This window comes from Cynoglossus semilaevis, chromosome 5, assembly GCF_000523025.1.
Source record: "Cynoglossus semilaevis isolate Cse_v1.0 chromosome 5, Cse_v1.0, whole genome shotgun sequence".
Taxonomy (NCBI): Eukaryota; Metazoa; Chordata; class Actinopteri; order Pleuronectiformes; family Cynoglossidae; genus Cynoglossus; species Cynoglossus semilaevis.
The window spans coordinates 10,655,485-10,671,011 of record NC_024311.1 but is presented as its reverse complement, the minus strand read 5'-3'; the positions used below and the strand labels follow the sequence as shown (position 1 = coordinate 10,671,011).

Genomic DNA, 15,527 nt, shown 5'->3' with positions numbered 1-15,527 from the left:
ATTAAGGCAATAACAAAATACCCATTGTAACAGTATTTTCCAATTCCAAAACAGTTTTTTTATTTGTAAAAAATCTGGGTTATAGAAGAGATTTCCACCAGATTTTTTTACTGACCATTATTTGCTTTTCTTTTATCTCACCTTTTAAGAAAATGAAAGAAAGATGCAGACATGAACACTGCGTACACAGGAACTGATTTTCATTATGTACCTTATTCTAATCAAGATGTCAACATGAACACTGCGTACACAGGAACCGATTTTCATTATGTACCTTATTCTAATCACCAAGCACCTTATTTTGAGTTGTTAAACTGAAACCAGCAGTTGATGGCAAATGTTTCATAATTACATGTTATACATAGATACAGTATATATATACACATATTTTGTGAAGAACACTTTTTGTCAAATGAACTAAATCTGTAAAAATCTTTAATGAAAAGTCGTACCAAAAAATCTGAATCAGCCTACTGTTAAAGTAAAAAACAGAACATGCTTAAATGATAAAAGCTTTTATTTTCTTCAAATAAAGAGCTTAAGGTTTCATGGTTCGTTAGTCACTGACAATTTGATTTGTCGTTGCTGACCCACTGCAGTTTTCTTTCCGCTGCTTACGTCCTTGCTGCGGCACGTAGACAATACTTGTTAAAGTGAAAGCCCTCTGCGCAGTCTGCATGTGCGTTGTGCAAATTAAATTTTACATGATCAAACAGGTGTAGTGCCAACTGCTCTGACAACCCGACACGTTTTACAGCTGCACTTTCTTCATTGGAGTTTTCTTAACCAGAAACACCTGCTCTGGAGGTCTGCTGCCATGATTTGTTCTAAGCCATTTCAACTCTGACCCTGTGTTAACACGAGCTTCAAACACCATGCTGAAACATCTTGTTGTGCTTTAGCAGCTGTGTCTTTTCCAGTTCTGAGTGACCCCACAGCTCCAGACTTTAGAGAGGAAAGTCTGAGTGGAGTGCCAGAGAGATATATTCCAGTCGCTGACTCTAAAGGGCTCCCAGAAGCAGCTAATGAAATGCTTTCCTTGCGTAATGTTGCACTTTCAGAGAAGAAAGAAACAAACTAAATCAGGTATCTTAAATTCATGTTAAGCACTACACCCAAGAGGAATTTCTTTTGTGTTTTAGCCAGAAAAGGTCTATAAACTGAGTGTTTTTTTCTGCTGGCCCGAACTAAAGGAATCTGCCACAACTGAGTGTTTTTCAGGACGAAGGATGATCTTTCCTCTATTCCTGAAGCCTTTGGGAGTGCTGTCATTAGCTGGCTCTCACAGCACAATGGCTGGAAATTAAGTTACTATTTATCCGTGCTGAGCAAAGGAAAAGGCAACTGTGGGGTAGAGAGGCCCAAAAAGACTTTAGTATTGATTTTGCTAAAGGGTGTTGGCCAGCCAAGCCAAATCTCGTTTTCGTAGTGTGGCATGTAAGAATGGAGAGGCAGAGGGAAGAACAGGGGAGGTGGTTACAGTGAATGGCTGCAGAAACAGAAGAATCATTGGATATCTGCTGTCTAATAACACGCTAAACACCATCAGGGGCTTTTATCCAACTATTTCCTCTTGCATGGCATAATGATAGCATAAAGCTCCTGTGCTAACAGCCAATAAGCTCGCAGCAACACACATCTCTCCTGTTCAGCTTTTAAGTGATTTGTACTTCCTGGAAAGGTACTTTACATCCATTGTTTGGGTGTGTATGGATTTAATTATAACATTTCCTGCTGTTAAAAATGGAAATCATCTGTTTAATCCACTGGGCCCAAGAACATACTGGATTGTCTCGGCCAAACTTAAGCTGATTCAGTATAAAATATGATGATAAAAAATACACACATATATAAATGTGTGATCATTTTTGCCCCGCGGAAAGTGTGTATGGATAAATCTGTAATGGCTCCGTATGTTGAGTTGAATGTAAAATGTAAATGTTACGGTGAGTTTACGTTGATCGTTACTGACAGGTGACAGTGGTGAGGGCAGCAGCAGCAGTCAGAAGACCTGCTGGAGGGTTGGACTGAAGGTCGCCTGGGACATCCACACACCTGGTCTGATGCTGCCGCTGGAGTCTGGAGACTGCTATTACATGAAAGGTACTTAGTCTTAGTGTATGGACACACACACACACACACACATGCATGTGAACATGTTGCTCTCTCAGCTTAGCCACAGTGTCTGACTTTGGAAAAAGAGAAACATTTTTATTACCCTGTGTTTTAGTGTTTCTTGTCCTGTGTCCCAACGACCCGTGGCAACAGGATGCACTCCACTCACTCAGTCATGCTCTTCCCTCTGATTCTAATCCTCTCAGCAGGAGCTAAGTTGTGTGTGTGTGTGTGTGTGAACACTGTGTGCACTTGGCCCCAACACTGAGCTTTAAGGTTCCATGAAATTGTGAGCATTAGAGAGGTTAGGAAAACCAAATGTTATTTTTTGAAGTCCTGTGACCCACAGCTGACTATGACTCTTCAGGGAGGACAGACAGCAGGCCACAGGAGTGTAAATCACAGCTTGGCTGTGTTTGGCTGCATGAGACACCTCCACCCTCCTCCTCCTGTTGGTTTATGAGGCACCATTTAGTTTCTACATATTTTCTAAATGCGAGTTCATTTTGAAATAATTCCTATATTTTTAATTCTTACATTCTCCACCTTCAATATACAGTAGCCTTTGATAAACCACTGACAAATCGTATTTTTGATTATTTTCTTGTCGCTGATAAATAATCTCTCACCCAACTCCTTGTATGTTATTATTTTTCCTTAAGTATTTGACCCTGGGATTAAAAGATCACGGTTTTGATCCCTTAAAATAAAATATGGATCTATGGAGGATCTATCTTGATTACGTTCACATATGATCGCAATGTTTCTTTGTGATGAGATTAAGCTGCTATCTTGTCTTTTCTGCCTAAATAGCAAATCAGAAAATCAGCTTAAAGGATAGACGTCATCTTTTAGTGTACGGCTGACATGTAATCCAGAGGTCAAATTGAAAAACCGTTTGGATGAGATTTGCTCCAAATTAAGATTGTTCAGTTGAGATTACTTGTGGGGATAAATGTTCTTGTCCAATATCAGAACTGTGACACTAGCAAAATTATGACGGAGCAATCACTTTGGAGAAACATCAGTAGGTCGTAGTGGAGCAAATCACTGTCCCTGAAAAAGCAGTTTCCATAACAAATAATAAAAACCCAACAACACAGGCACAGGCTGTGACACATGTTCCTGCTGTTACACCACATTTAGAATCTTTGTCAACGTGCCATCTTTAGCCTTTTGTTTCCTAACTTTTTTTTTCTCTCACAGTGAAAGGAAATTTGAAAGTAATAACTGGATGTGGTTTAACGTCAGCTGAGCCAGACATTGTCAAACTGGTATCATAACCTACTTCCGTTAAATGACAACAGAGGAGAGCGGCCTGAGAAAGCCACAGGCAGACACCGCAGACTGAGGATGACAGACAGATTTAGCTCGGCCTTGTGTAGCTGTGAAACGTCATCATGAAAGGATGACCATTTTGGCCGCACTCCATCAATCAGGCCCTTCTGGTAGAGCAGCAAGATGGAGGCCACTTAGAGTAAAGGGCATGTGACAGCCCACGGTGAGTTTGTCAAATGTATAAAGTATTTAAAGAGCTCCGAGAGCAATGGGATCTCGATCTTAGCTCTGATAAGACAGAAATTGAGCACTTCTCGTGCAACTCCATCCATCCAAGCTGTAGAGCAGCAGTCACTGCTCAGCCTCTGGGTAAAAAAAAAAAACCTTCCATACAGTGACATAGAATAATGGCAGAGACTCAGGGATAAAGTAAAGACAGAAGGACTGGGACAGAAGTCAGGGCAGTCTGTAAATGTCCTTCTGAGTTTGTCACATATAACAGAAACATATTTGTAGTATCTGTGTTTCAATCTATCCTGCTTGTTTTTAACACAAATATGGATGTTATTTACAATGAGGTTTCTTAAATTGGCCGTGAGCTAGTGAGTGCAGAAATGTCTGTACCTGATGTAAAGGCCCTGAAGCCCACCCTCCTCCACCACTTAACAATAGGACAGTCAGTTTCGGGCCAGTCATGACAATAGAAAGATGGGCTGCTGCGCGGGCCAGTCTAATGGGAGCAGACTGTCGTGGATCAATGGGGATTTATGTTCCACTTGGTGAGTACGCCCTTGAGAGGCCAACTGCTGCACAATGATAGCAGCTCACACAGTCCTTGGACCACCTCAGCGTGGTCTGTTTACCTGCATTTAAGACCTGTCTTGATGCACAAACATTTGCATGAACATTTGTCTGAATTTGAACAACACTTGTGCGTGTGTGAACACAAATGCTCAACTCCTTGCAAGGAAATGCACATCCTTGCTTATCGAAGGGAAAATATGCCTTTAAAGACGTTTTTAGGGGATTCATCACCAGACTTATCACCACTAAAGTAAATGGTGAAAAAATTGTACTAGTTCTAAATCGTTTCGTGGTGTTAAGAGATTACTAGAGAGGTTTATTTTGCACAGACACAATAAAGACTTTTCAACGCCATTTGTTGCGAGTTGGCCCTTTTGAACCGCTAATGTCTGAGATGCCGAAGGCAAATTGAATCACTGTCATTTCCACCCAAATGGAATTTCAGTGGTTAAAAAAGAACAATGCAAGTCTTGACACCAGGCCTGTTCAATAATCAGATTTCCAGCTCCCAATGCACAGGGGGACTGGAGAAAAGAGTTGACCCAATATATTTAAAAGCCTGCTTCCTGGAAACGGAGGACAAGTGGCAGCAGGCGCAGGGGTTGAAAGAAAGATAAATATTTATTACAGTTATCGAGTTTGCCTCTACTCCCTCCTGATCCCACTGACGCATCAGACGCGCCAAGAAAAGAGCAGATTGATGGAGATAATTTGTTATTGGATATAAACAGTTTTAAAGACGCAGAGTAATTCTGCCCAGAGACCTAATCCTTCACAATCTCATCAGGGTGAAGAAAACACCGGCAAGTTGTTTTGTTTGTCACCATCTTTTTTTTCTCCTCCTTCCAAACAATAATATCTTTCTCCCAAAGCATTTGGCTGTTTGACTTTCAAATCACAGGCATTAGACGCTGTATTCTTGCTCAAGGCGGGTGTAAATATGCACATGTGCTGTGAATGACAGCTCTGTCATGGCTAAATTAATTATTGGTATGAGGCAAATAATGGCAGTACTGAGAAACATCTATACACACAAAGAAACACATGGAGGGATACACAGGAAACAGCAGTAAGGCCTCTCAGTAAAGCCCCTGTGATATTGGACAAATGTTTGTTGGTATGGAACTTCCATCCTGACAGATTGAGTGAGATCTGGTTTTATTTGGTAATTAAAAGTATAGTACAGTTCTCCTCCTACTATTTTATCCAGTGTAGTGCAATCTGTCTGAGAGAGAGAATATGAGAAGGTCTTGGTTTTTATATTCTCCTTCTGCTCTTATCTGTTTTTGGAGTAGTTTTTGGCTACTTTTACTGGCCTTTAAAGAATTACAATAAAGAGATCAAAATATAACATTTTGTGAATATTATTTTAATGTCAGTGTCTTTTTGTGTTTTGGTTTTAGTTATGTTGCTTTAGTGTTTTTTTTTCCTGACAGTATTAAGAGATTTGTTTTGCTTTTCCTTTTACCAGATGACCTGAACACTACCCATCAGCACTGTGTCCTAACTGGAGACAACACACGCTTCAGTTCTACACACAGAATGGCTGAGGTGAGAAACAAACAGAGTTAGATCCGTCTTTTGGTGTTTACATAGTATTTTTTAATTTTTTAAAAATGCAATAGACTCATAATAGAGCCGTTCCCGGTGGGAGAGTTCTGATATTTTTACATGTTGACATGTTTTACTGTCCAACACCTCCTGAGTAAATGTCTTGTAAAACACAAAGTCTCCCTCTTTTGTGTCAGTGTTCAAGTGGAACCCTGACTTACATCCAGTCCCGCTGCCAAGAGGCTCTGTCAAACCTGCACCCCGACCCAGAGACGGGCTCGTACAGTCTGCTCGCCCTACTGCCAACAACTCTGCAGCACTGTGAGGAGATCCACAATGAGGTAATGAGAGATTTGACTTGTGTTGAACATAATTTTGCTGCGAATGTGTGTTTTCAGAAACATGGCAGTGAAAATGATTGTTAAAACTTGACAGTCACCTGATTTATACTGAAGTGCCATCATTCTTGCATCAGACCTGAATCAGAATTTGGAAATTCCTGAAACTGAAATTTTCCTTGTGGGGGAACCAGATGCCTGTACAATGAAGTAAATTCAACATACCACAGATAATCGTTTTTATCTGGCTTTACTCAGCCTGCCCGCCGCAACCAGGCTTAGTGTGCACACAGCTGTGGTTAGAAATCTGGGAAGTTTACCCCAGTTAGGGGAGATCACACATAAATAAAATAAATCATAAGCAAAAACATAATTACATTTGGTAAATTAGACTATTTTATATACCGTACATGTGACAGTAAGCAGAGGAATCTATGTTGGTCACTAGTACTTGAATATAAAATTGAAAAAAAGGAAATATAATTTTGTAAAATGTGTTTCTATTTCTAAACATATTATTACTACTACTATTTATTTTCCTTGGTCCCTGTGGATGGCTGGTGTGATTGAACGTGTTAACTATCCTGAGTGGGGGTGAGGGCCACGTCCCACCTTCCTACCACCTTGTTATTTCTGCTTAGGGAAGTGCCTTTAATACGGAATCCAGGTTGTACTCATTTGTCCAGCCTTGTGATGAATTGTAAGGCAATAGCCTCTCCATATGTTATCTAAAGATGGAGTCGTGCCCCACTCCCCTCACTAAAGCCTTTTCACACACAATAATGAGTGATGCTGGCTTGGGATACTGAGGGATGAAGTAAGGGCAAACAAAGAAAAACGTGAAGGGCCGTCTGTAAAGCCATCAACCTTCTGGTTTAGCCTGCTGCAGGCCAACAGTTAATATAGCACTTCACCTCTCCCCCTTTACACCCCTGGGCTTCAAGTGCGCATCGTAGCCAACCTGAGGGCCCCAGACCCCTCAGCAGGACACCATGACAGATGAGTCTGACGTAAGGTTGTTTAAAGGTTGTAGACAATATTAATTATTCAGCATTGCCAAACAATAGGGCTGTGCGTGTCAGGGGAGCGCTGCGCTAGTTAAACTAGCAGCACCTGCTAGGTTCCCTCATAGCACCGCAGGATTACCCAGTATAGACCCCTCCAGGAGGGCAAGGCAGGTGTATTTAGGAAAAACTGGATACTATTTATAAAACTGCAGGTGTGTGTGTATGTAAGTAAGGGGGAGCGCTCTCAAGGGCTCCAGCCCACCCTACCTGGCCCTCGTGATGATCGATGCAGCCATTTGTTGGGAGTTGCCCATGAGAGAAGAACACCCACTTACATGATGTATTAGTTAGTGGAGTTATTTATGACGGGGGGCATTCTTTGGTGCTAGGTGGGTGCATATTGTATAAGTTGTGTTTGACATGGACGACTGAGGAGTGAACGCTCTGGCAGTCTGACCTGAGCAATGCCTTATGGGCCGTTCTTTGAAATGTGCTAAACAGCCAGGCAGCACCAGCTCATGTGTCATGGACATTGTATTATGGGGGTGCAGTGGGAGGGCACGTGCAGGGTTGACATGGGTGTGTGAGGTGTAATGATGATGAAGAAGAGTGTTTGCTCTCTGAGTACGTGTTTGAGGAGGGGGCTTGGATGTAGACTTAAAGCAGATGCTGATGGTGGGAGAGAAAAAAACCTGACACTCCAACCTGTTTGTTAGATGTGTCCCTGTCCTCTGTCTTTGTGTAATCTTACTTCCTGTCATAGGTGGTACAGTGGGGGGTATTGGTGGTGGGGGTTAGTTATGTAGCATCGCCACACGGCGTTTGTGCATGTTTGTCTTTGAAATGCTAATCCCAGACACAAATGTCTTGTCTCATTTAAAGCCACTGTGTCACTTCCCAGTTGGGTGTGTGACAGAGTGCCCTGAGGGACCCCTTCTAATGATGCTAGCACCCCCACAGTAAATATTGAGGGGTGGGACAGGGTTTGTGTACATGTTCTGGCAGAAAGTAAACTGTGTGAAAGCGAGAGTGTGTGACCTTGCTGCGTCCTGTTTCTTAAACCTGAACGTGTTCCCAGGTGGCAGGGGCTCAAGTTCTTGTTGCCTGTGCGTTTTAAACACACTATAGCACTATATTCTTCGTTATATTCAGTTTTGTTATATTTATTAAAAAAATCACTTTAAGTGCACTCCCCATTTTGGTAGCATTACAATATGAATTACATGGTTGTAATGTTTATTCACCATAACATTTGTTACATCATTTTATTCTTAAAATAGATATTTGAAGATAAGATTCACATCAAACAAATCAGTGGTTTCCAACCTTTTTTGGCCTGTGACCCCATTTTGACATATATTTGTGCAAATACAAACCAGCCAGATTAGTGCACAATGTTTGTGCACTACATTTTCAGGACTTGGGTTGAGACCCCAAGTTTGAAAGACACTGGTTTAAACACAATTTTGTTTTATTTAATTGTTTTTTCATTTAGTTTATTTTTAACCAGCATGACATATTTTTTCATTTACATGTGCATTACTTGCACTAGCAAATGCTCGATTTCTTGATTGGAATTCGAATTTAAGAAAGAATATTACACACAAGCTCATGTAGGCCACACAGAATGATGTGGCAGCCCACGTTCAGCCCGCCGGCCTTGATTTTGACATATGTAGAAGAGAAGGATATTAAGAAGGATATATAATTGTTCATAACGATATGTGTCTATTGTTGTATGTAAGATTGTTCAATATTGCATGACTATAGATAGAGAAAACTGCGTTCCTCAGTGTTAAGATGAAGCTAGTTGTACCAGGCTGACGATAAGGGGCCTGGAAAAGGTAAACATAGGACAGCAGTATCGATCCCATTCTCATCAGTTCCAACCTCAGGGCCTTGGCCTGGAAATTGATTCGACCCGCTCTGGGAATATGGTGACGTTGTGCCTCATTAAATGAAAAAAAAAAAGGTTAATAGTTAGCTGCAACTGCAGAGTTCTCCATGTGGGCAGTCGGTACACTAATGTGGGGCTAAAGAGTAGTTAGTGTGTCCGTCACCAAGAGAGATGACAGTGACCGCCGCGGGGAACCACAAGCTTACCTCCTGCTCCTCTTCACAAAAAAGAAACAATCCTACGACCTACTGTTCCTTTCTCCCTCACCTTGGATGTTCCTGCCTGGCTAGGTGGCATTTAGTCAGAGTTTGTCTCTTGGTAGCTCACTGCTGGACGTCCACACTCTAAATGCCACGCTGGCCAGCGCTCCCTGGTTGCTTTAGATGCCCTGCTTTGTGTCTGCAACTGGCCCGCGCAGTGGGGGACAGGCAGCCATGTCAGCTCAAAGTGGGGGACACAGGTTGGCGTCTTCTCACTAAAGGACAGGCAGACAATCATAGAGCTGGAAGGAGGGACAGACAGAGAAAAGGACGTCCGATATCAGCACTCAAAGGCTTTGTTGTGTGTTTGAGGTGTTGTGATCGAAGGGGAGTGGATTTGGAGGGTGTCGAAGGCACCATAAAAGATGACATTTCTTTGAAGGGTGTGTTGTATGGAGTGACTGAGAGGCTGCTGAGCAGTGTCACTGGCTGTGTATTCTTCCTGACATGCCCCAGTACTTGCTTGTCATCCCCGCTGTGATCAGAGACCTTTGGAGGCAAATGGCAAGATGGTTGTGCGTGCAACTTCTGCCAAAGATATTTATTCAAAAATCACCCCTAGTGATTATTCTTGATAACATTACACACTGGGGCTTAAAGAAACAAGAACAATGGGATTTGGACAGGAGTGTCAAACGTCAATCACTCAATGGGCTGAAATTTAAAACCAAATTGTGGGATGAACAGGATTAACATTTCTAGAACAGTATAGTACTGACGATGCTTTAAGCAGACAGTGATAATTTTAACAAACTGCAACGCACTTTTACTTTATTTAAATGGAAAATTAAACCAGGTGTCAAACCTGCTGCTTGAACAACTGAGTGTCCCTGGGATTATTAAAGCATTTTCTTATTGAAACTTATCTTATTGCTCAGCCAATCAAACTGCACTTGTGACTCCATGTCACTACATGCATCTCCTCTATATTATAGTCCCCAATGTAAACATACTGTATTTTAATGTCTCTCATTGACAGCGTTATAGGACAGTGAACAATGTTACGTTACGTTACAAAAAATAGTTCTCATTGTCTGCAGATGTAAAAAAGATGATATTTGTAGTCTGCTCTAGCTGCAGTTGTTTACACATTGTTGATTTTGTGTGGTCTGGGCGGCAGTTGGAAAGACACTGAACAGTCGCATTCTTTTAAATGCATGTCTATTTGTGGACCAGTCTTAAGGGAAACATGTGGAAACTGACCTGAGTGTTTACACACCTCCACCCTGTCTTTATTACGGCTACTGCAAGTTCACAGAGGTTTCGGGATAAAAATCAACTCTGAACTCAAACAGAGTGAGGTGGGCTGTGTGGCCGCAAGGCCCAGGCAAATGTAATTATGTTGCAGAGCTTCTGAATAGTTTAAGATGCCGAAATGCTGCACGCTGGGTTTTATGAAGCCACAAAACTGAATAATCTCTGATCACAAAGTACTCTCACCTGCTCAGGTACCCAAACAGAAGGCCCGTGTACTGAGCGATCCTGGGTGGTTTGACCTTAACCTCTGCACTGGCTCGTCCACTTCACCAGTGGACCGTCCTCATTGACATGAACCAGAGGTCTGTATTTTTTACAGGCTGGATGGAAACTGGTCTGAACTCATTAGCCAGAACAAATTAGTTGTATATGAGTGTAATTTGTATGAGACAGGGTTAGATGAGAGTTAATGACTGGCTCATCCTGAAACCTCTGTTACACAAGTAGAGTGCCACCAAAAAGGCTAATGTTGCAGATGAGTCTCTGACTCCTTAGGATACGTTGGAGTCGACTAATCTGCTTAACCTCCTAGTCAGTTTTTTGTAAATGGATATTCAAGCTTTAATGGTTTCAGCTCCGGAACAATAAAGAACATTGTTTACAGAAATGCAAGAAGAGCGGCCTCCCCGTGGCACATGCACAGTGACAGTTTTGTATCGACATCTATATTGTTGTCCTCATCTAAATGTTCTACTGCGTACATGTACGCCGCTTTAGGGGAGGGCAAATTCCCCGCAGCACACATTTACATTTTCAGGAAAATCTTTGATACGCAGACCCACAGTGGCACTGGCGCAGACATTAACAAAGCCACCAACGCACATGAATAGGCAGATACAAGCCGGGGCACAAACACACTGATCCCCACGCAGCTAAGAACACACCAAAATGTGCACGGGAAAAACCAAGACACACTTAGAAATAGATTAGCAGGCTACACCTGGCTACGAGAGCATCCTAATGAGGATTAAATAAGCACTTCAAAAGAGCAGGGTAGAAAACAGCCCTATCAGAGGAGAGAGAGGGGAGCAAGTTTAGGAACTGGGGCTGACATCTGCGGATGGGGCAACAGTGTGGTAGAAGGCGGTGAAGAGGGGTGGAGTGTTCAGGTGCACTGGCATTAAGGTGTGTGAGAATAGACACTTGTTTATATTTACTAATATATGTGTATGTATGTGTGTGTGTGTGTATGCGTGCGTGTGTGTGCGTGTGTGTGTGTGTGTGTGTCTTGCTCTCGGTTGTTCTGTATTTTTCCACACCTGTAATTATAATATTTGTTCTGAATATTTCAGTTCTGTTCTTTACACTAATTAAAAATGGCTGAGTTTCCTTTGAAATTATTTGTTGACCTTTGAGCATTCATTTAAAGCAATTGTTTCAACAGTATTTTGGATTTTTAATTAATATCTATTATGTTTTTTTTATTTTATTATTTATCACTATTGCTGATCCTGAAGCTTTTTTTTCTACATGAGGACATGCTATTATTTTTAATTAATTTTAATAATTATAACCAGTCAGTCGATTTTATATGAAAAAAGGCTAAAATATTTTCTAAATAATAAAAATAATTTACAAAAATATTATATTTGTAAAGACATTTAATCCCTTAAAAGGTGATTTAAAAAATGCACTTTTAAAATAAACATTTCTGTCTTCTTTTCCAGGTGGAGTTCGAGTGGCTGCGGCAGTACTGGTTTCAGGGCCAACGCTACGCCCGCTTCTGCAGCTGGTGGACCAAACCGATGGAGCAACTAGAGAAAGACTGGAGGCTCATGGAGACAATGGTAAAATCACATTCATTTTTTGGTGCCATTAACCTGACTGTGTGGTTTGAGCCTGTGTGGATCACAGCGGCCCAAATATGGCTTTAACCATATGTTAGCAGTGTTCTTGAAAAGAATTTCCCAATTTTATGATAAACACTTGTTGTGTTTTTTACTATTTATAACAAATATATTTTAGAAGACAAATGTATACAATAGGAATAGGAGGAATCTCTTTTAGTTTTTACAGAATAAAATAAAAATACATAATAGCAATACATATTTATTGTTTATTGTTAATAGTATGTAATGCCACTAACAGTTTATAATAATATAACAATAATATAATATCAATAAGCAGTTATATGGACACAAATCTATTAATAAGGTAACTGATGAATGCATTGAGGGATAGAATATTATTAAAGTTGTTGCTGTTTATACTTTGGTGACAAAATCAGGTTACTAGTCATGTAGTCTCCTGCCTGATCATCTTAAATTATACTCATGATATAATTATATGTTTTTCCCCTAATTTGTCATAAGTACTTTTTGTCCAATAATGCTGCACATAAAAAAGGAGGTGGTTGTGACTCTCTGATGTTGAAACTTCACACCTTGGTGCGTCTTGGTTGACGTGTCACCGATCGTTCGAAGCTTCAAAGAAGTGTTTTATTAAAGAGGGAACACTGAAACACTGCCATTATGTGACTGAATCACTCAGTATTGTCAGACGTGTAATTAAGACACCTTAGTCACTGTGATTTATTGTCCACGCACACACAATAATCAAAGATGCATTAGTCTTATTGTCTCTTCCTCTTCTCAAAGCTGGATTTCAAAGTGTGTGTCAGTGAGTGTTTGTGCAGCCAATACACTGAGAGCTGCAGCAGCAGGGGGCACTCTTGTATCATTGTAGTAACAGCAGAGGGACGGACAGAGCTGTGCTTATTTTCTCACTCCCAATGTGCTCCCTCTCCCTCTCTCTCACTCAGTGTGTGCCTGAATGTCTCTCAGCCCTTGCCTTCTGTCTCTTGGAGCTCTCTGTCTCTGTCAGTGTTGAGTGCTGAGCAGTAATCACATCTAATGCTCAGGCGTGGATAAAGACAGGGGCTGTGGAGAGCAGTACTGCTGCTGCTGACACTGCCCAGCTCTACTCATAGTCTCTCTCTCTCTTGCTCTCTCTCTCTCTCACCAGAGCGAGAGAGAGCTGTTGTGTGTGTGTGTGTGCGTGGTGGATAGTTTGTAGACGGGGGTAAACTCATGGAGAGCTCCACCTTTGGGCCTAGATGAAGTGTGTGATTTGGACCTGTATTTAGAGAAGGGCACCAGTGAAATGTGAAGTTTTTCTCCTGCTGCTGCTGCTGCTGCGTCTCAATTTCTTCTGAAGGACGAGCAAACCATCGCTACTGTGTGTGTGTGTGTGCGCGTGGGATAGTTTTTAGACGGGGTTAAACTCATGGAGAGCTCCACCTTTGGGCCTAGATGAAGTGTGTGATTTGGACCTGTATTTAGAGAAGGGCACCAGTGAAATTGTAAAGTCTTTCTGCTCCTGCTGCTGCTGCTGCGTCTCAATTTCTTCTGAAGGACGAGCAAACCATCGCTACTGTGTGTGTGTGTGTGTGCGTGTTGGATAGTTTGTAGACGGGGTTAAACTCATGGAGAGCTCCACCTTTGGGCCTAGATGAAGTGTGTGATTTGGACCTGTATTTAGAGAAGGGCACCAGTGAAATGTGAAGTCTTTCTGCTGCTGCTGCTGCTGCTGCTGCTGCGTCTCAATTTCTTCTGAAGGACGAGCAAACCATCACTACTGTGTGTGTGTGTGTGCGCGTGTGTTTATAAACTACAGTGCTTTAAATCTGTTTCAGATTTCTCTTTATAAAAAAAATTAAAAATATTATTTATCACCATACTTATGTCTTAAAATATTACATGTCTCTAAATAAAAAATATCTAGTGTTACTAATATACTAAATGGCTCTAATTGTGTGTTTGCAGCCGCGTCAACTTCTCCAGTCTCTGTCTTCTGACTTGAACAATAATTACATTATGTCAGATCACACCGAAGCCGCTATGTGTCTTCTGCAGAAATGGGTATTGAATCCGTGCTAAAATAATACCGCGGTGAGCCGTAACTGTAACGATTCACTGTTGTGATGAAAGACAACATTATTGCTCTGCCAAGCAATATTTACATACATGCATCGACCTCTGATACGCTGATGAAAAGCACTTTATAGATGTGCCTTATAGATTTTTCCCGGTGTAGGTTTTGAGAGCTGCAGCTTTTCAGTAGTTTTATTAAAACACATTTCTCTAAATTACTCTGCCTTATTTAAATTACGTGGGTTCTGCCTTCATTCTTTTATTGCATATATTTTACATTTTCAAGGCGGCAATTGACAGTGCGGTGTGATTTAGCAGGAGACGACTGACCTGTGCTGATGCTGATGCTGTTTGACATTTACTCATTTTGTTTTCCCCTCCATTTGCCGGAAGTGTGGATTTTGATAAAGTGTTATTATATTTTTTTATTTTTTTTATTTTGCCAGATACGTCAATATCTGGCAAATATATCAAACTAACAAATGCAAATGTGTCTTTACGTAAAGTTTGTTGTTTTATGCACCGAGCTCTGGCAACGGAAGATCCTTTTATTTCATCCTGTTAAAACAGCAGTGCTAACCCCCCCCCCCCCCCCCCATTAATCTACCCACACCACATTGTGTGGCTTTTTGTGCATTTGTTAGTCTGTCTGAAGAATACTGCAATGTGCGGACTAACTCCTGTTTATGGCTGCTGCTCTCTCTCTCTCTCTCTCTCTCTATCCTTCTGCTCCTCAGCCTGTTGTCATGCAAATGCTCATCCTTTCATTTGAATGACATTCTGATCAAATACATCAATAAATATAAATACAAACGTATGGAGACAAAATGCACCCTGCCACCCTCTGACTCCGTCTGTTTCGGTGAAGGTGACAACAAAGATGTGGATCTGGAACAGTTCCATTGAAGATTCTGATTCTTTATGTGCGTTTGAAGGAACAGACATTGTATGGACGTATATAAGTCGACCCGGGGCCGTCTGTGGTCTATTTAAGACAGACATTAACTCAAAGGTTCGACTCTCCCCTGTGATTTGAGGCGTCGTCGGTCCGTTTAGACCTTCTGCTTGATGTTCTCTCAGGACTCTGTTGTCATGGCTATCATACAATAGTGACATTTCCTTAAACCAGCAACAATGAATGGCTTCTG

At 41.4% G+C, this 15,527-nt stretch overlaps 1 protein-coding gene across 3 annotated transcripts in view; it reads left to right on the top strand.

Moving 5' to 3' along the window:
* The window catches only part of fto (FTO alpha-ketoglutarate dependent dioxygenase), a 68,305-nt gene that overhangs the window by 22,950 nt on the left and 29,828 nt on the right, over positions 1–15,527 (top strand). For 2 of the 3 annotated variants that reach the window (XM_025055400.1, XM_025055401.1), the window contains exons 4-7: positions 1,975–2,103; positions 5,669–5,748; positions 5,946–6,089; positions 12,175–12,294. In XM_025055400.1, coding sequence (XP_024911168.1) covers positions 1,975–2,103; positions 5,669–5,748; positions 5,946–6,089; positions 12,175–12,294 — 473 coding nt within the window. Of the gene's footprint in view, positions 1–1,974; positions 2,104–5,668; positions 5,749–5,945; positions 6,090–10,698; positions 10,810–12,174; positions 12,295–15,527 lie in introns of those variants that run through there. The other variant, XM_025055402.1, reaches the window with a different exon arrangement.